Below are 21726 nucleotides of genomic sequence, written 5' to 3'. Positions count from 1 at the left end.
GGCCTCTGCTGTTTGCTGCAAGGAGGTAAATTGCTGGGAGCAGATTTTTTTTCTTGTGCTAATCAAGCTATGCTGAAAACGAAAATGAAAGTAAAGCAGGCTGTTTAAAGTGAAGCAACTGAAATAAAAAGGGACGTTGAGCCTTTAGAGCAGGGGTCAGTAACGTGCGGCTCTGGAGCTGCATGTGGCTCTTTCACCCCTGTGCTGCAGCTCCCTGTCACTCAAAATATGCTTCCCAACCGCCAATGTGTAACACCTGCTGGCACGCGATTTATTGAGCTTTTCAACCCCCAGTAGGCCAACCATGGATAAATCTAAGAAAAGAAAAGTTTCAGAAGAAAACAGAATGTTTAATTCAACTACATATGCTAATTTTGTGGCCGCTCAAGAAATAGCCAGGAATGGGAAGGGTTTTGTGGCTCCCGGTGTTTTCTTTTCTGTGGGAAACGGGTCCAAATGGCTCTTTGAGCGTTTAAGGTTGCAGACCCGTGCTTTAGAGGAACTCTTCCTTAAAAATAGGGTAGTTTTGCAGTGTCATAGCTTAATGAAAACAATCTCTCACATATGAGGCAACATATTGTTCTTAATGAATAATGTATAAATTATCTGGTACCATATGAATGATTTGATTTATAACGATGTTTATTTCTCCTTTCCAAATACAGCCATCTGTTGCCTGGCTGAACATTTCTTTCTCAAACATATACAGAGTCTGTGGGGTTATCATTGCACCCAATTATGGTGTTATTGCTGCACCAGCTGTAAAACGGTAGAATATGCCATAAAAAATCAATATTTGCCTGCAGAGCGATCCTTATTTAAACATCAAATGTACTTTTTTTTTTGAGAAAATATCCCGTAAATTCATCGTGGCAAAACGTTGGGCGTTTTAAGATTCTTTTTTTTTTTTTGAGATTCTTTTTCCTAGAAATCAAACGAGGAAGAATTTCCTTTTGGTAGTCAAACCACTTTATCTGGAAACAACCAAGCATTTCATGCAAAGTAGAAGGAATGCAAACATCTTGTGGAGATTCTCAGTCATCCAGGTCATGTTTTTTTCCAAACATGCTTTTCCAAAAAGGAACTAGACTTTCTTGGGTTTTTTTTTTTTTTTAAATGTTTCGCTTCTCATCCAAGAAGCTTATTTTTCCCCCTTCATCAAGATTTCTCTGGAACTTTCTTTTCAGTTCTGAAAACTAGACAGTTTTGTTTTTCTGGCAGAGTGCATACAGTGTTTGGTCCTGATTAAGATTTAGCATTTCACATAATGGGAAAGTAAACCATAAGTCATTTTAAATGGTTCTTTCAGCGTGTGTTTGCCCTCAAAGTAGGCTCCTCTTTGCCCTTTTATATAGATTTCTGATAAAGGAAAATAACGTTCATATTTCAAAAGGAGTTTGTACACTACATAATGCATGTGTTGGTCCATCAGTATTTTTCAGGGTTTGCAGGAAATCGATATTTAAGAATAGTAAAGATAAAGATTCCCCCTCGCACATATGTGCTAGTGGTTCCTGACTCTAGGGGGCGATGCTCATCTCTATTTCAAAGCCAAAGAGCCAGCGCTGTCCGAAGATGTCTCCATGGCCATGTGGCTGGCATGACTAAACACCAAACGGGCACGGAACGCTGTTACCTTCCCACCAAAAGCGGTCCCTATTTTGCAATTTTTGTTTACGTGCTTTCGAACTGCTAGGTTGGCAGAAGCTGGGACAAGTAACGAGCTCACCCCATTAGGCGACACTAGGGATTCGAACTGCTGAACTGCTGACCTTTCGATCGACAAGCTCAGCGTCTTAGTCATTGAGCCACCGTAAACCATAAGTCATTTTAAATGGTTCTTTCAGCATGTGTTTGCCCTCAAAGTAGGCTCATCTTTGCCCTTTTATCTAGAAAATAGTGTTTTTCTAGATACAGGAAAATATTGTTCATATTTCAAAAGGAGTTTGTACACTACATCATGCATGTGTTGGTCCATCGGTATTCTTCAGGGTTTGCGGGAAATCAATATTTAAGGATATCTGCGCAAGGTGGCGCAGTGGTTAGAGTGCAGTACTGCAGCTACTTCAGCTGACTGCTAGTTCAGCAGATCAGCGGATCAAATCTCACCGGCTCAAGGTTGACTCAGCCTTCCATCCTTCTGAGGGAGGTAAAATGAGGACCCAGATTGTTGGGGGCAATATGCTATTTAGTATACTGTCGATTGTTGTAAACTGCCCAGAGTCCTCGGAGAATGGGCGGCATAGAAATAAGACTAATAAAAATAAATAAAATAAATATATATTTTTGCAGATGTGCGAAGAGTCACGGAGCTGTTCTGTGGATGGAATACCATCTGGCACCTAACATTTCCATCAGCACAGGACTTGTGCAGGATTCCAATGAAAAGGTTAGTTATGTTCTGTTTCAACTCTGCTGCACAAGGAGTTGGCAAGCTGGGACAGCCATCATATTGAATTGCTGTATAAAAAAGAAAAGGGGGGAAAAAAAGCCATCAATTCTACTCCGTTCCAATGCCTAATTTTGAGCACTTTTGGAACGGATTCAATTGTAGTAGTTGCCGGAAATAACGCAGGAGACAGATTTCATAATTAATGGCGGTGAATCTGCCGTTATAATTAAACGGAGTGCATGCAATTGGAAGCTCCTGCAAAGCGTATTGTGCAGCGTGGTTAGGATGGACAGGCTTACTAAGGACCTACAACAGAGAACAGGATTTACTACAGATGTAGATTGGAGTTGATGGAACGTAAAGTTGAACTGGGACTCATTTCAATCGAACTGCTTGGAGGCTTCACGAGCAATTCTGGGATTTAAAGTGAATCAAAAATACCTTTATGCTATAAACGCGCTATGCAAAATATAGTAAGTTGCAATATAATCATTGGAATTTTAAATATAACACAAAGAAAGGGGGAAAGAAAAAAAGGCTGAATTAATACTATAGTAGACCAAAAAAATATATATGATAATACGAGTAGATTTTTAATTACAAACACAATTGAGCCTGGAATGTTGGTTATACGTCATTGCAGTCAACAAGTCAAGTCATAATGTCTTCAGCCTATAACCATTCATTTAGCCACCGTTCACTAAATGACAGCACTGAACAAACTGACTTTAACAGATTAACAGAGTTGGAAGGGACCTTGTAGGTCATCTAGTCCAACCCTCGGCTCAAGCAGGAGGCCCTACACCATTTCTGACAAATGGCAGTCCAGTCTCTTCTTGAAAGCCTCCAGTGATGAAGCTCAGGCAACTTCTGTTCCATGGGTTGATTGTTCTCACTGTCAGAAAATTCCTCGTTATTTTCAGGTTGAATCTCTTCCTGATCAGCTTCCATCCCTTATTCCTTGTCTGGCCTTCAGGTGCTTTGGAAAACAACTTGACCCCCTTCCTCCTCTCTGTGGCAGCCCCTCAAATATTGGAAGACTGCTATCGTGTCTCCCCTGGTCCTTCTCTTCACTAGACTAGCCATGCCCAGTTCCTGCAACCGTTCATCCTATGTTTTAGCCTCCAGTCCCCTAATCGTCTTGGTTGCTCTTCTCTGCACTTTTCCCAGAATCTCAACATCTTTTTTATAGTGTGGTGACCACAACTGGATGCAGTGTTCTAGGTGTGGTCTTACTAAGGCTTTATAGAGTGGTATTAGTACCTCCCTTGATCTTGATTGTATCCCTCTGTTAATGCAAGTTAGGATTGCATTGGCTTTTATGGCTGCTACTGCACATTGCTGGCTCATATTTAATTGGTTGTCCACTAAGACTCCGAGATCCCTCTCACGATTACTGACTTACGATTGGTCCTCACGCTTAACAAACATTGCAGCATCCCCGCAGTCAGATGCTTGAAATTCCATTGCTTGGCAACCGGGCCTGTAATTTACAACAGTCGTCGCATCTCATGACTGCCATCTGCAACCTTACCAACTGGCTCCCAACAAGCCAAAGTCAACGAAGGAAGCCACATTCACAGTGATCCATTTAACAATCATGGCAACCCACCCAGAATCGTTGGCTACAAGATGGCGGCAAATGAATTTCATAAATAAGTCACAGGCTGTAAAACTGGGTGCAACTCTCTTAGCAACCGCCTTGCTTTAGCAGTAGACGTTCTGGTCCCAATTAGGATTGTAAGTTGAGGACTAGTTTTTTTTTTTTTTAATTTGATTTATATGCCGCCCTTCTCCGGAGACTCAGGGCGGCTTACAATGCGTTAAGCAATAGCCTTCATACTTTTATATATGTATACAAAGTCAGCTTATTGCCCCCACAAACCGGGTCCTCAATTTACCTACCTTAGAAAGGATGGAAGGCTGAGTCAACCTTGAGCCTGGCGAGATTCGAACCTGCAGAAATTGCAGGCAGCTGTGTTAATAACAGGGTGCATTAAACCACTGTACTACCAAGGCTCCTAGTTGTACCCTAGACCACGTCTTGTACAGGTAATCCCCAAAGTACAACAGCTCGTTTAGTGACCGACCGTTCCAAGCTACAACGGCACCGAAAAGAGTGACTTATGACCTCTTTTCACGCTTACGACCGTTGCGGTATCCCCATGGTCACGTGATCAAAAATTCAGATGCCTGGCAACTGACTCATATTTATGACGGCTGCACCTGATCCCCTTTTGCGACCGTCTGACAAGCAACATCAATGGGAGGAAGCCAGATTCAGTTAACAACCATGTGGCCAACTTAACAACCGCAGTGATTCACTTAACCATGGTGGCGAGAAAGGTCGTAAAATGGGGCAAACCTCCCTTCAAAAACGTCTCACTTAGCAACCTAGGTTTTGGGCTCAACTGTGGTCGTAAGTCAAGGTCTGCTTCTCCTTTAATAGATTCGCATGTCATGGTTGGATTTTCCACTTTCAATAAAGTTTTTTTTTAAAAAAAGATCTGAATAACATTCTCTCCTAGCTCTTGTTTGCTAAAGAAGTGGCAACATTTGTCCATAAGTTGGAATTCAAACCCGGGTCCCTAGATATGAATTCCTTCTGCTTTATATGCATGTGCTGGCTTGGCTGCTTCATAATTGAGAACGGCATCCTTAGAAGTCTTGTAGATAACCAAATAATTGAGAATCCCACTTTAGAATTTCTACGGACAGTGCTGTTGATCAAAGGCAAAAATGATTAGATGATGAGAGGACTGGAGGCTAAAACACATGAAGAACAGTTGCAGGAACTGAGTATGTCTAGTTTAATGGAAAGAAGGACTAGGGGAGACATGATAGCAGTGTTCCAATATCTCAGGGGCTGCCACAAAGAAGAGAGAGGGTCAAGCTATTCTCCAAAGCACCTGAGGGTAGAACAAGAAGCAATGGGTGGAAACTAATCAAGGAGAGAAGCAACTTAGAACTAAGGAGGAATTTCCCGACAGTTACAACCATCAATCTGTGAAACAACTTGCCTCCAGAAGTTGTAAATGCTCCAACACTGGAAGTTTTTAAGAAGATGTTGGGTAACCATTTGTCTGGAATGGTGTAGGGTTTCCTGCCTAAGCAGGGGGTTGGACTAGAAGACCTCCAAGGTCCCTTCCAACTCTGTTATTCTATTCTATTCTATTCTATTCTATTCTATTCTATTCTATTCTATTCTATTCTATTCTATTCTATTCTATTCTATTCTATTCTATTCTATTCTATTCCATTCCATTCCATTCCATTCCATTCCATTCTTTATTCTATTTTCTATTTTCTATTTTCTATTCTCTATTCTCTAATTCTATTCTTTATTCTTCTATATTCTATTCTATTCTATTCTATTCTATTCTATTCTATTCTATTCTATTCTATTCCATTCCATTCCATTCCATTCCATTCCATTCTATTTTCTATTTTCTATTCTCTAATTCTATTCTTTATTCTTCTATATTCTATTCTATTCTATTCTATTCTATTCTATTCTATTCTATTCTATTCTATTCTATTCTATTCTATTCTATTCTATTCTATTCTATTCCATTCCATTCCATTCCATTCCATTCCTTATTCTATTTTCTAATTCTATTCTATTCTATTCTATTCTATTCTATTCTATTCTATTCTATTCTATTCTATTCTATTCTATTCTATTCTATTCTATTCTATTCTCGTTAGAATTCAAACTGGAAACAGCCACTCCTCTCTTTTGTCGAAGCAAGAAATGTTGACACACAAGAAGAAGAAAAACGATCGCTGTGGATGTTTGACCCCTTCACTTACTTTCCCACCTGATGGTTCTCGTTTCTTTTCCATACAGGACTATTGTCAATGGACTCCTCACTGCAAGCAGGCTGTGTATTTCTTCAATTCGGCTCTCGAACCAAATTCTCCTGCCAGTGCTGCCTCAGCAGTTGCCTACGCTGTAAGCTTCAACCCAGCGACAGGAGAGCTTCACATGTACTTTAAACATTTGATTTAATATAGTAGCCTCTTGTTGGGATATGAAAAAAACAAACAAACATTTGTTTCCCTTTTAGCTTGATCAATAAATACATCCACAGACAGATTTAATAAATCTGCAACTTTTTGAAGGGATGGGCTCCAGGGGCCAAGATATTGTGGCCCGCCAGCAGATCTGGCAGCTGGTTCGGACAGTGAGGAGGTTGGGGAGGAACCTGGGCCAGTCCTGGTGTCTGGGGAAGGCTCTGATGAGGGGTCTGCATCGGAGGCAGAGAAGGGGCCAGGGCCGTATGCCAGTTATCAGCTGCCTTTGGAGTCAGACATCAGTGAGGCAGACAAACAGCTGGAGCCTGTTCCCAGTGTGCGCATGCACAGAGTTGCCCGACGAAGGGAACAGCTAAAGAACAAGGGTCGACTTGGGAGTAAGGCCACAGGTGGATGATGAAGGGCCCCTCCCAGAGGGAATAAAAGGAGTGAGTGGAGTTTGCAGGAGACAATTAGCTCATTATTGCATTCTTGCCAAGTATTGGCGGTGTCTGAAACATATCAGCCTGGCCACTCTCCACGCCTGATAAAGGTCGGTAATTGTGAACTATCTTGAAAGACTATGGGAGAGGAAAGACACTGCTGGAGAGGAATTCACTGTAAATTAAATAAAAGGGGTTTATCGGGAGGAGGACTCGGCTTCGTGCTGCTGGGGAAGCCTAGGTCGGAACACAAGAAGTGGGCCACCGTTGAGGTAGGCGACTTGAGCCCCATCAGAGTTTTAGATTGCAACTTCCCAACTCCTTTGCCCATCAGCCATTTAGTTTAAAAGTCAGTCAGAATTGATTTCAGGCATTCGACACACCGATCTTGTTGGAAATGATCTGACTGGGTTCTGCTGAGTGCCAGTGTGAGAGAAATCAGACCAGCTAAGCCGCCCAATTTCAGAGCCAGAGAAAAAAGATAGGCCTAGTCCAGTGATGGCTAACCTTGTCATCGCATGCCGGGGGGGGCGGGGGAGGTTCGCGCATGTGCGTGCCCACACCCATAATTCTATGTGCCCTGCCCTGCACATGCGCTCGCAATCCCCTCCCCCCCTGCTCCTGGCACACAATGGCCAGGTAGGCCCGTTTTTCTTTCTCACCTGGCTCCAGATCCTCTCTATGCATCTGGGGAGGGCGAAAACAGCCTTCCCCACTCCCTTGGAGGCCTGAAACGGCCCATTTCCCAACTCCCGGTGGGACAGGAAGTGACTTTTTTGCTGTCCCCAGCCTCCAGAAACTCCTACAGAGATGCATAGAGAGGATCTGGAGCCAGGTGAGAAAGAAAAACGGGCCTTCCCCACCCACCCCAGGCCCTTGGGAGGCAGGAAACAGCCTGTTTCCCTACTTCTGGTGGGCCCAGAAGGCCCAAAAATCAGCTGGCCGGTGCGCGCATGAACTAGCGTGCACACTGATATGGCTACGCGTGCCACCTGTGGCATGCGTGCCACAGGTTCGCCATCACGGGCCTAGTCCATCAGACGGATTTATTGGCGGGGATGGGGGGAATCGACACATTTCAAGCACAACTTGGCAAAGACAATTATTTAACAGCATTTAATTTGCCCCCAAACCTGATAGATTCTGGGTGGCAGAACACAAATAGTTCACAGAGCCATAAAGAAGGTCCGTGTAAATATTGAGGGAGGAAATTCTTCAACACCCACCCATCCACCCCCCTGGTAATCAGGAGTGGAAAGCTGGACTAAAGGCTGCTATTCATCACAAAGCACCCATCTATTAGAAGGCAAACCTTGCTTATTAGCAATAGCACTCAGAACCGAAGAAGCTTCTTGGATGACAAGATAGTCCTTGACTTTTGACCACGATTGATCCCCAGTTTTCTGTTGCTAAGTGAGACAGTGAAGTGAGTTTCCCCCCATCCCCGTTTTATGACTTTGCTTGCCACTGTTGTTGAGTGAATCGCTGCACTTGTTAAGTTAGTAACACAGTCGGTAAACGAATCTGGCTTCCCCATTAACTTTGCTTGCCAGAAGGTCACAAACATAACCCTGGAACACTGCAACCGTCATAACTATGAGTCATTTGCCAAGCGTCTGAATTTTGATTGACAGTCAGCAATCTAAGATAGGTCCTTCACTGAGCCAATTGGCAGTTTCAGCTGCTTAGGTAAAGGTTATTTGAAGCCTATAGCAATAGCACTTAGACTTATATACCGCTTCACATACCTATTGCCCCCAACAATTTGGATCCTCATTTTACCGACCTCGGAAGGATGGAAGGCTGAGTCAACCTTGAGCCGGTGAGAATTGAACCCCTGGCAGTCGGCAGAGTCAGCTTGCAATGCTGCATTCTAACAGCACCACTATAGGAGGGAGGGAGGAAGGCAAGGAAGGAAGGGCAAAAGCAATAGCTCTTAGACTTATATACTGCTTTACAGTGCTTTACAGCCCTCTCTAAGCGATTTACAGAATCAGACAACAATCTCGGTCCTCTGGGAATGGAGATTTTGCAGTATTCTTCCCCTGCCACGCCAACCAAGCCACACCCACGAAACCGGTAATAAAAAAATTTGAATTTCACCACTGTGATGAGCCCAGCACAAAACATTGTGGGCTGCCCCCCCCCCCCCGATACCACTAGACGAGATCGCATCGGTTCGCTGCCTTAGAAGAGAGAGGAAAATCCTCAGGGACGACTCTCACCCTGGTCAGCCCTTCTTTACCCTCCTACCATCGGGAAGGAGATATAGAAGCAAAGCCAGCCGCACAAACAGGCTGAAGAACAGTTTTTATCCGTGGGCTGTCAGACTCCTGAATGAGAAATAGCATCCTAACTACGTAGTACGATGGGCTTGCAAGGCCGACGCAACATGTAACATGTTCACACTGGGGCAATAGGACTGGGGGTTTTGTTAATATGATTTATTGGGTTAATGATTTTCTGTTTCCACTGAGTTGTATTATGTTGAGGGTGTGCAAAGCTCCTCCAATCTCCTCGTACATATGTTGTGCAGTGACAATAAAGGTTATTATTATTATTAGTTGAAATGCAGGAAGGAGACCAAAGTATGCTCCTTGGAGCTGCCTGTTACGGAAGAGATCATATAGGATGGCAGGTTTTTGTTTTTTTTTAAATTTGATTTATATGCCGCCCTTCTCCGGAGACTCAGGGCGGCTTACAGTGCGTTAAGCAATAGCCTTCATCCTTTTGTATATTTTATACAAAGTCAGCTTATTGCCCCCACAAACTGGGTCCTCAATTTACCTACCTTAGAAAGGATGGAAGGCTGAGTCAACCTTGAGCCTGGCGAGATTCAAACCTGCAGTAATTGCAGGCAGCTGGTCTTAATAACCAGCTTAATAACAGGGTGCCTTAGACCACTGTAGTACCAAGGCCCCAAAACCGTTTTTCCCAAAACCGTTCCCTTCTTTCTGCTTCTAAGCCGGGACTGGAACCATACATGGACAGCTGCTAAGAGACGAGCGTTGAGCTCAAATATCCACAAGGGGGTACTGAAGTTTTTTTTTTCCTTCTTCTTCTTCCTTGGCATTTGAGCAGTTTTGTAATCAGCTGGTTAAGAAATGGCCAAGAGCCAGTTTGGGGCAACATTCTGCATAGAAAAAGCACATCGACAGCACATCTGTCTGCTAAGAACGAATGCATCCCCAACGTGCATTGCAACGAGTCTGTGTAAAAAGTGCTGTGCTTAATAAAATCGAAATTTGTTTTATAAAAGACTTTGTTTGCGATGCAATTTATTTGAAGACAGCCTGAAAACCTGACACTTGCTTTTAAAAGGTTAAAAAAAAGGCTCTGGCTGTCGCGTGCCACAGCTGTGATTGTCAGAGCCCCTTTTTTAAACCTTTGAAAAGCATTTTTTACAACCTATTCGCCCAAATAGGTTGTAAAAAAATGCTTTAAAAAAGTAAAAAAAAAAAAAGTTGGCCACGCCCACCCAGTCACATTACCACCCGCCCCCACCAAGCCACGTGCACTGAACCCGTAGAAACAAATTTTACATTTCACCACTGGAAAAGACCAAATAGAAACCCTCAAAGAGAAGCCCTTGTACAGAAGAAATTGGGGTCGTCCTTTCCATTTAAGAAGGCCATATACTCCTTAGTAACATCTTCCTGAACTAGTGATACGATAGCCATCTTCCAATGGTTGAGGGACGGTCACAAAGAAGACGGGATTGACCTATTCTCCAAAGCACCTGAGGGTATGTCTGTTCTGTCCCCGTCTCACACACACATACACACACAAACAGACAGCCGGGGGTTAAATAAACTGGCAGACAACCAATTCTTCCGATAAGACGCTTGGCAGCAACCCAGTAGCTGCTTGCCAAGAACTTTTACTCAATAAACAAAATACCCACAGTCAAGAATTGTCCAGTTGGTAAAATAAATCCAAGGCCGATAATGTTGTTTCCAAAGATGCAATGTGACTCGATAGTAGTTAGTTTTGTCCGTCACAGAGTCTGAATGGCCACCTCACCCCCTTTTATACCCTGTGGGGTATGGTCCAGTGACTCAGCCTAATCTCTGGCACGCCTTTTCTTTTGTTGCGTGCGCTTATCTCTGCGACGCTGCCGAGGATCCAGCCAAGACTCATCACCCTCATCACTGTCTACCTGTGGCTGTGTGGACGTGCTTGGCCCTGGCCCTATCTCTTGCCCTTCGGCGGACACCGAAGGCATTGCCAGAGAGGAGGGTCCTTCAGAGGGAGGCCTTGCCAACTCCTCTCCTTCATTCTCTGAGTCCTCTCCTGCCGATGACACAGGCTCAGATAATGGAGCCACAACAATGTCTAGTTTAATGAAAAGAACCAGGGGAGACATGATAGCAGTCTTCCAATATCTCAGGGGCTGCCCCAAAGAAGAGGGAGTCAAGCTATTCTCCAAAGCACTTGAGGGTAGGACAAGAAGCAACGGATAGAAACTAATCAAGGAGAGAAGCAACTTAGAACTAAGGAGAAATTTACTGACAGTGACAACAATTAATCTGTGGAACAGCTTGCCTCCAGAAGTTGTAGGTGCTCCATATCTGGAGGTTTTTAAGAAGAGACTGGACCACCATTTGCCTGAAATGGTATAGGGCCGTGATGGCGAACCTATGGCACGAGCCCCGTCGCCCAAGGTTAGATCTTGGTGGCATTTCTTTCGTGAGCTTCTGTTTCCCTGCAAAGTTCTTACCCCTTGCCACACTGCCGGTGTTGGGACGCTCCACCTCCCGCCAGCCAGCTGGTCTTTGGGTCTCTGCTGCGCATGCGCACGCATATCTGCATATGCACATGCATGCACGCATCTGCATGTGCATGCTTATTTACATGGCACCTTTCCTTTTGGGTGTGCACGAGTGCAGTTTGGGCACTAGGTGTCTACAAAGTTCGCCATCACTGGAATAGGGCAGAGGTGGGTTTCAGCAGGTTCTGACCAGTTCTGGAGAACCGGTAGCGGAAATTTTGAGTAGTTCGGAGAACCGGTAGTAAAAATTCTGACTGGTCCCACCCCCATCTGTTCTCTGCCTCCCGAGTCCCAGCTGATCGGGAGGAAATGGGGATTTTGCAGTATCCTTCCCCTGCCACGCCCACCAAGCCACGCCCACCAAGCCACACCCACAGAACCAATAGTAAAAAATTTTGAAACCCACCACTGGTATAGGGTCTCCTGCTTGAGCAGGGGGTTGGACTAGAAGACCTCCAAGGCCCCTTCCAACTCTTGTTATTCTGTCATGCTGGTTTAGCCTACGTCGTAACTGTTTAAAACCACTTTATTCCTGAATGACAAAAACAAACAGGATGAGACTTCAGAAGGCTGCCATCCAATCCTCACTTTAGAGAGGGCACCGTGTTGAACTCCGTAGTAGGACAGACAGAGCAAAGATAGCTAAGATTGCATGTCAGTCTCCATACATCAAAGCCAATACCTGGAAATAAAATGTGCTTCCAAGAAATTGGTAAGCTTCTTGTGCTGCTTTGCTAAACAGTTTCCAAGCCAATGTTCCCATGAGTCAGGAACGGTCGGTAGAATGGAACAGAAATGTTCCGAATGGTACCGTTGTCTTTTCCCATTATTTTGAAAGAGCGAGAGATGTAGCCCAGCCTAGGCACAAATGTGTGACCTTGTCTCTTGGCTAGTCATGCACTTAACTTCCAAACTCCTGCACCAAATGCTAGCTAAGGTTTAACATGTATATCTGTGCCAGAAACCAAATTCCATTTCAGGGGAATAGAAAAAAGAGTGCTTAAGACGTCACCATTAGTTCATGAAACGGGGCTTCAGCAGATAGCAAGATATGGCTGATCTTTTCTGGGTTCAGAACAGTGGTGGTATTAAAATTTTTTTGCTACCGGTTCTGTGGGCATGGCTTGGTGGGTGTGGCGCAGGGGTGAAATGTTCCGGTTCAGACCAGATCGCCTGATCCGGTAGCGATGGCGGAGGGTGGTTCGGAGAACCGGTAGCAAAAATCCCTGCCTCCTCCCTCCATGGCCAGCTGAGCCGCGCGATCATCAGAGGCTTTTTTTTAACTTTTAAAAGCATTTTTTCTACAACCTCTTCAGCCAAAAAAATGCTTTTAAAAGGCTCTGATGATCGCGCGGCTCAGCTGGGCATGGAGGGAGGAGGCAGGGATTTTTGCTACCATCAGAGGCTTTTAAAAGCATTTTTTTCTACAACCCCTAAGAGTTGTAGTCAAGTTGTTTAAAGCAGGGGTCTCCAACCTTGGCAACTTTAAGACTTGTGGACTTCAACTCCCAGAATTCCTCAGCCAGCTTTGTTCTTCGGCAGAAGAGGTTGTATAAAAAATGCTTTTAAAAGGCTCTGCCGATCAGGCAACTCAGCTGGGATTGTCAGAGGCTTTTAAAAGCATTTTTTTCTACAACCTCGAAGAGGATTGAGGAATTCTGGGAGTTGAAGTCCACAAGTCTTAAAGTTGCCAAGGTTGGAGACCCCTGCTTTAAACAACTTGAGCTCACCTTATTTTAAGGACCACCTGACATTAGTGAAGGGACGCGGTGGCTCAGTGGCTAAGATGCCGAGATCTTTTGTAGATTGAAAGGTCGGCAGTTCAGCGGTTCGAATCCCTAGTGCCGCATAACGGGGTGAGCTCCCGTTACTTGTCCCAGCTTCTGCCAACCTAGCAGTTCGAAAGCACGTAAAAAATGCAAGTAGAAAAATAGGGGACCACCTTTGGTGGGAAAGTAACAACGTTCAGTGCCCCTTTGATGTTTAGTCATGCTGGCCACATGACCACAGAGACTTCTGATAGCGCTCACTCTTCGGCTTTGAAACGGAGACGAGCACCGCCCCCTAGAGTCGGGAACGACTAGCACATATGTGCAAGGGGAATCTTTACCTTTATCTTTAGTGAAACCGCCCAAATATTATGGTCGTCTTGAGAGGCTACTGGCTGTAAAGATGGTAGACTTTAATGGCAGGATCTTCTCAGCTTCTCCTGTTCGGCAGAGCCCTTTCTCAAACGATACACAGGTAGGTGTTACTTTTATAAAAAAAAAATGTTTTTTTTTTCCTTCCTTTGCTTTTCAGCTATATGATTCTTGGCAATTGTTCTCTCTTATTTCCTGCACAGCATTTATTCCAGTGGTGAAATCCAAATCTTTTTACTACTGGTTCTGTGGGCATGGCTTGGTGGGCTGGCAGGAAAAGGATACTGCAAACTCCCCATTCCCTCCCCACTCCTGGGGGAAGGATATTGCAAAATCTCCATTCCCACCCTGCTCTGGGGCCAGCCAGAGGTGGTATTTGCCGGTTCTCTGAACTACTTAAAATTTCGCTACCGGTTCTCCAAACTGCTCAATATTTCTGCTACCGGTTCTCCAGAACCTGTCAGAACCTGCTAGATTTTGTTGTGGCTCCGACCCCCGAGCCCATCTTATCGAAGGAAGAAGGCTCTGAACATGAAGGAGAGGAGCCGGCCAGGCCTCCCTCTCCAGGCCCCTCCTCTCTGACAATACCTCAGGTGTCTGCCGAGGGAGAGGAGATTGACCAGGAGCCAGGTGTCTCCGATGACAGCGATGAGGGTGATAAGTCGTTCCTGGATCCACGCCAACGAAGGCGAGATAAACGTTTGCAGCAGATGAGGAGGCGTGCCCGGGATTAAGCTGAGTCACTGGACCACACCCCACAGGCTGTATAAGAGAGTGTGGTGGCCATTTAGACTCTGTGACGGACAAAGCTAACTTCTGGCTAGTCACTTTGTACAACGCCTGAATCTGCTGAAGGTTTCTGTTTGAGCTGGACTGTTTTTGAAAACTGTGTGTATTTGTTGGTGATTATCTGGTGGAGGAACACTCCCTCTTCTTGAAGTAAAGCAATTGGCAGATGGTTATCATATTGCTGCCAAGCTCCTGATAACGAACCTTGTGTGTGCCAAGTAATTCTTTAACCCCCGGCTGGCTGTTTATGTGTGTGTGGGGATGGGGACAGAACAGATTTCACCCTTGATTTATTCCCTTACCTTTTGAATTTGGCTTGTTTTTGTCAGATCTTTGATTCGTTTCAGCAGATGCATTTGTTACAATGCAGGAATGCTAAATCTGTATGCAGTTTTTTAGAAGAAAGCAATATGAAAATGTGGGTAAATAGTGTATCAACGTGTTCATCATCACGTTATTAAGGTGTACAAGATTTTGCAGGTCATTTGGCAATCCAGATTAGTGGCTTTCGTCTAGAAAAGGTTGTGCTGTTTTAGCAGCTCAGGGAACTCAAACGGGATATGGCCAATATACAAAATTCTTCTTCGTTGCGTCTGTTCGCCAGTTCCCTTGCTTCTCTTATAGTTTGTTTATTTTGGGAGGAATCGTTTGAAGTTCTCGGATAAATAATTTAGCTCACTCCATTTCAAGTTCTATTTTTTTTTTCTAATTACAGCATACACCCCCTTCCTGCTCCCTTCTAACATTGCCCTGGGCACTCATTTGGAGCCAATCTACTGTGTATACTCAACAGTACCATATCTCTGTATGTGTATCACTGATGTGGCATCAAAGTGGAGCCTTGATCCTCGTATCACAGCCTTAAGCATCCCAAACTGTCATCCGATTGGTTCCCTTACTTAAATTATGATTAAAATAGTCTTGGAAGTACCTGTTTACATTCTTTAACCATCTGTGGGCCCTGCAAAACAGACCCACGTAATCTCCATTTAAAAGACCGAGGATCAAATTTAAGATGTAAAGATAACTGGGTTGTGATCAGAAAAAAAAAAGTTTTTGGAAGAATAATAACTTTCCAGGCGCTAAAAAGAATAACAGATGGTTAACAGAGGGATTTGAAGATTAGTATAACGGAGGAGGGGAATGTATTGGTTTTTCTTTCTTTCTTTTTTTCCAGCACCAAGCCAGGGTGGATCCTACGTGTTAAATGTTAAATTTCTTTGATTCCATTTTCCCCCCCCTCTCTCTCTCTCTCTCTTTTTTTTGTACGCTATTTTTTTCTTCTTTCTTCTTGTTGCTGGTGTTGAATGTATGCCTTTAATTCATTTGGTTTGGTTTGGTTGTTTTTCTGTTTTTTTTACTTTTTATGATAAACTAATATTTTTAAAAAAGGTGGAGCTTTGACCCTTTGGTATAGCAGACAACTTCACCAGAATATACCAAAAATAAAATAAAATAAAAATAAAATCTACTTCTGGCCCCATTACTGTTTTACTTGCAATTCCACCATTCATTACAAGACATGTTCATTAATCGCTCTGCTCTTTTTTTTTAATTATTATTATTATTATTATTATTTTAATGTTTTCATTTTTATTCTGGTCTGTGACCAAAATAAAAAATTGAATTGAGTTTGAATCTTACATACAACTCATTTTAAAAGGACTTCCTGTCCCACTGTTGGCCTCCTTTGTGACTTTTCATGAGCGTCTCACCCCCGCAAATGTCCTTGTTTGCACCCCCATCAGGAATGCACAGTAATACAAGAAGCAATGGGTGGAAACTAATCAAGGAGAGAAGCAATTTAGAACTAAGGAGAAATTTCCTGACAGTTAGAACAATTAATCAGTGGAACGACTTGCCTCCAGAAGCTGTGAATGCCCCAACACTGGAAGTTTTTAAGAAGATGTTGGATAACCATTTGTCTGAAGTGGTGTAGGGTTTCCTGCCTGGGCAGGGGATTGGACTAGAAGACCTCCAAGGTCCCTTCCAACTCTGTTATTCTATTCTATTCTATTCTATTCTATTCTATTCTATTCTATTCTACTCTACTCTACTCTACTCTACTCTACTCTACTCTACTCTACTCTACTCTACTCTACTCTATTCTATTCTATTCTATTCTTTATTCTACTATTTTCTATTCTCTAATTCTATTCTATTCAATTCTATTATTCTATTCTATTATTCTATTCTATTCCATTTCATTTTCCTCTCTATTATTCTATTCTATTCTATTCTATTCTATTCTATTCTATTCTATTCTATTCTATTCTATTCTATTCTATTCTATTCTATTCCATTTTCCTCTTTATTATTCTATTCTATTCTATTCTATTCTATTCTATTCTATTCTATTCTATTCCATTTTCCTCTTTATTATTCTATTCTATTCTATTCTATTCTATTCTATTCTATTCTGTTCTGTTCTGTTCTGTTCTGTTCTGTTCTGTTCTGTTCCGTTCCGTTCCGTTCCGTTCCGTTCCGTTCCATTCCATTCCATTTTCCATTCCATTCCATTCCATTCTATTCTATTCTATTCCATTTTCCTCTTTATTATTCTATTCTATTCTATTCTGTTCTGTTCCGTTCCATTCCATTCCATTCCATTCCATTCCATTCCATTCCATTCCATTCTATTCTATTCTATTCTATTCTATTCTATTCTATTCTATTCTATTCTATTCTATTCTATTCTATTCCATTCCATTCCATTCCATTCCATTCCATTTTCCATTCCATTCCATTCCATTCTATTCTATTCTATTCCATTTTCCTCTTTATTATTCTATTCTATTCTATTCTGTTCTCTTCCGTTCCGTTCCGTTCCGTTCCGTTCCATTCCGTTCCATTCCATTCTATTCTATTCCATTTTCCTCTTTATTATTCTATTCTATTCTATTCTATTCTATTCTATTCTATTCTATTCTATTCTATTCTATTCTATTCTATTCTATTCTACTCTACTCTACTCTACTCTACTCTACTCTACTCTATTCTATTCTATTCTATTCTATTCGTTTCTTGCCCAGCATTTCCAATCACGCAAGAACAGTAATTGTGAATATAAGCAAAAGAAACTTTTAAGAGACTGGTACCCTGTGTGAGCTCATTAAAAGTAAAGTAGATTCCCCCCCCCTTTTGGTTCAATTAGCCAGCGTTGTATTGATTTCTTCCTCATTTTAAAAAAATCGGGGCTGTTGAGAATGGGTCAACCTATTTCCAGTGGCCTGTGAAAAATAGAGGCATAAGGGCGAAAATCGTAAAAACAGGATCGTTGGTTTGGGTGGCTGTTTTCCCATTGATCAAAACGGTCTGCCTGCCAGCTTTTGGGAGATTCGATTAATCTCCACTGTCTCGGCCGCTTGTAGCTCTTCTGAATCTATGCTAACTGGTTCTCTAAACCACAGAGCGGCCAGACTTTCATCTCTAAAGAAAGAAATGTCAGCTTAATGAGATTTTGCTGCAACGATTAGCCTCGAAAAGAGGGGCGAAGAACCCGTCTTAGAAGGTCCCGGTGGACTTCAGACGCTGGCTGTGTGGTTGATCCTTATTCGTTCTAGCATAAGTTAGATAAAATCCGCATCCATGGGACGCATCTCAAAAAGAGAGCCGTTAAATCATTTTTCTGCCTTTTATTTCAGTGACCTGAATCTTTGAATCGTCAGGGTTGGCTTCAAGAGCAGGGGTGGACAACTCTAGCAATTTTACAACCTGTGGACTAGTTTCAAAATTTTTTACTACTGCTTCTGTGGGCGTGGCTTGGTGGGCGTAGCATGGCTGGGTGGGTGTGGCTTGGTGGGCGTGGCAGGGGAAGGATACTGTAAAATCTCCATTCCCTCCCCACTCCAGGGGAAGGATACTGCAAAATCTCCATCCCTTCCCCACTGCTGGGGAGAAGGATACTGCAAAATCTCCCTTCCCATCCCACTGCTGGGGGAAGGATACTGCAAAATCCCCATTTCTTCCCGACTAGCTGGGACTCAGGAGGCAGAGAATAGATGGGGGCGGGGCCAGTCAGAATTTTTACTACCGATTCTCCGAACTATTCAAAATTTCCGCTACCGGTTCTCCAGAACTGGACAGAACCTGCTGAAACCCACCTCTGCTGTGGACTTCAAGTCCCAGAATTCCTGAGCTGGCCATGTTGGACTATTAAGAGAATATAGAACATATTTGTAATATAGATTACAAGACAGAACTGTATTTGTTAGGCACAATACCAGGAGCCTGGATAGCTCTGCAGACAAGGCACTGTAATTTAGCACCAGCTGTCTGCAATTAAAGTAAGTTCGAATCTCACCAGGCTCAAGGTTGACTCAGCCTTCCATCCTTTCTAAGGTAGGTAAATTGAGGACCCAATTTGTGGGGGCAATAAGCTGACTTTGTATAAAATATACAAAAGTATGAAGGCTATTGCTTAACGCACTGTAAGCCGCCCTGAATCTCCGGAGAAGGGCGGCATATAAATCAAATTTAAAAAAAAAAAAAACAATACCAGAAAAATAAGATAAAGGAAATGTATATTTGATATTACATGTTTTGACAAGCAACAAGAATTTTTATTTGCACAATACTGGAAAAAAAAATGAGGAAATATCTACAAAACAAGATATAATTAAAAAAAAAAATTAGACTGTGCAGAAATGGACAGATTAATACTGAGGATAAAAGAAAAAGAAGACACAGAGTATTTTCAAACTTGGGAGTTGTTTTATCAATGGTTGGATAAAAGATAGAAATAGGATGTTAAAAAGTATTATTAGGTAAGCAAATTGACTCAGACAGTACACTATTCACCAAGCACTTATTGTATCTAAAGGGAAAATATATAAATAAATTGGGGGGGGGGAAAAGAGAGAGAGAATATAGAGCAGTGATGGCAAATCTTTTGAGCACTGAGTGCCAAAAAAGGGAGCACGCTTGCACGCACGCATGGCACAAGTGCCGAAAAAGGAGCACTTCGCGTCCGTTCGTCTGGGCCGAAACCAGGAATAGGAGTTGCCCGTGCCAGAGAATGTACTTGCGGTTTCTTCAGATTACTGCCGGCAAGTCTTTAGGTTACTGCTATACATGGATACACACCGATCAGCTGGCCAGCGCCCATGCTCACGCCGGAAAATGGAAGACCAGCTCTTCCGATTTCCAGCGCTGACACAAGCACAAAGGCTGATTGTCACGCCAGAAACCCAGAAGAGGAATGGGCGACGCCGCGCGTGTCAGGCGACATGGCTCTGTATGCCACTTCGGGCATGCGTGCCATAAATTCGCCATAACGGATATAGAACCTAGGATAATGAGGTTGGAAGGGATCTTGACGGTCTTCTAGTCCACCCCCCTACTCAAGAAAGAGACCCTATACCCGTGATGGCGAACCTATGGCACGCGTGCCACAGGTGGCACGCAGAGCCATATCTGTGGGTACGCGAGCATTGCCCTAGCTCAGCTCCAGCGCACATGCATGTGCCAGCCAGCTAATTTTTTGGCCTTCCGGGCCCACCGGAAGTCAGGAAACGGGCCATTTCCAGCCTCTAGAGGGCCTCCGGGGGGGCTGGGGAAGGCCATTTTCGCCCTCCCCAGGCTCCAAGAAAGCCTCTGGAGCCTGGGGAGAGCAAAAAACAGGCCTACTGGGCCCACCGTGACATCGCGTGCCAAAAGCGGGGGTCGCGCGGGGGGGTCACGCATGCAGGCGCGGGGCTGCGGCTCATTGAATTATGGGTGTGGGCACGTGTGCATGCAACCCCCCCGCACTCCCCCTGCTTTTGGCACGCGATGGCAAAAAGATTAGCCATCTCTGCCCTATACCATTCCAGTCAAATGATTGTCCAATCTCTTCTCAAAAATCTCCAGTGAGGGAGCATCCCCAACTCCAGAGGCAAGCCATTCCACTGATTAAATGTTCTCACTGTCGAAAAATTTCTCCTTGAAATACCTGCTTGTAAATCTAGGATGGCCTTCTCAAGCTGATGTATTATAAATTTGAGTTTTGTTTTGTTTTTGTTTTTAAATAGCTACGGGAACTGTCTCACTTAGCAACAGAAAATTGGGGATCAATTGTGGTCATAAGTCACGGACTACTGTACTGTTTGTAAAATACCTTGTTCTTTTTTTGCAGGAAATGGGGGAAAGAAATCAAATTATGGATTTGGTGATTGTTAGATTTTTAAAATTTAATTTTTTTGAAAATTTCTTTTTTGGGGGGGGGAATGGACACTATATTATAGTGTTAAATTAAGAGTTGAATATCAGTATTTCTCACATACTTGGAAGAAGAAACCAGAAGTCATGGTTTGTATATATTTTTGTTTTCCTTTTTCAAAAATATTTTTCTCCTCATCTCTATTTTTTTCTTCTTTATCTTTCTTTCTGATTATTAGTTCATGCTAGTTTTCATTTGTATGTTTTGTAAAAGTCATAAAACAATACGACCAAATTTCTTGTTTTTCCTGTCATTGCAAGAACTGCGAGTTGCATTCCTTTCAATACCCACAAACGGACGAAACATTTTTTTTTCATTTGGCTTTCTTTAATATAGATATAATAATAATATAATATAATATATTAATAATAACCAAAATGCCAGAAGGTTTGTATGTGCTTACCATATAAAAACATTAATTTTTCAGAAGGATACAATACAGAAAAAATCATTGAAATTAAAAAAAAAGTTTTTTTTTTTTAGGCTTTCTAAACCTATCAATACAATAGTTTAAAAGACAAAGATTTATAGTTAAAATATGTGCAGGTTATGGATGGAGGAATATGAGTTCTTCAGTAATAACCAGTTTTTATTTTAGCTGTGTTATCAATGAGAACAATTCATGTGGGCATTTTATATTACATGCTTGAAGTCGACATAATCTCCCTCCCTCCAATGGAAACCAGTTGTATGTTCGAACTTTAAACTGGACTGAGATGTGTAATCTTTGTTGGACTGAATGCCAGGATAAACCCAGATCAACATGGCCTACTTGAAAAATAGGTTTCAAGCAGTAGTGGGTTTCTACCATTTCTACCCTGTTCGGGCGAATTGGTAGCGGCGGTGGTGGGAGGCTCCGCCCACCTGCCCAGACGTCATCATGGATGCTCTACCAGTAGCAAAGGTAAGTGAATCCCACTACTGGTTTCAAGCCACAATAGAGACGGAGTTAATATGACCATGGATCATCTGTT

At 43.0% G+C, this 21726-nt stretch overlaps 1 protein-coding gene across 2 annotated transcripts in view; it reads left to right on the top strand.

Moving 5' to 3' along the window:
- PRMT7 (protein arginine methyltransferase 7) overlaps positions 1-6491 on the top strand; it is a 42661-nt gene extending 36170 nt beyond the window's left edge. For both annotated transcript variants that reach the window (XM_060681566.2, XM_060681568.2), the window contains exons 17-18: positions 2293-2389; positions 6243-6491. In XM_060681566.2, coding sequence (XP_060537549.2) covers positions 2293-2389; positions 6243-6404 — 259 coding nt within the window. In that variant the 3' untranslated portion in view covers positions 6405-6491. The remainder of the gene's footprint in view (positions 1-2292; positions 2390-6242) is intronic.
- Positions 6492-21726: the final 15235 nt, after the last annotated feature.

This window comes from Pantherophis guttatus, chromosome 11 (assembly GCF_059756535.1).
Source record: "Pantherophis guttatus breed Tessera chromosome 11, ASM5975653v1, whole genome shotgun sequence".
NCBI lineage: Eukaryota > Metazoa > Chordata > Lepidosauria > Squamata > Colubridae > Pantherophis > Pantherophis guttatus.
Note: the sequence above shows the minus strand (reverse complement) of the source record. Positions and strands in the feature narration are given on the sequence as shown.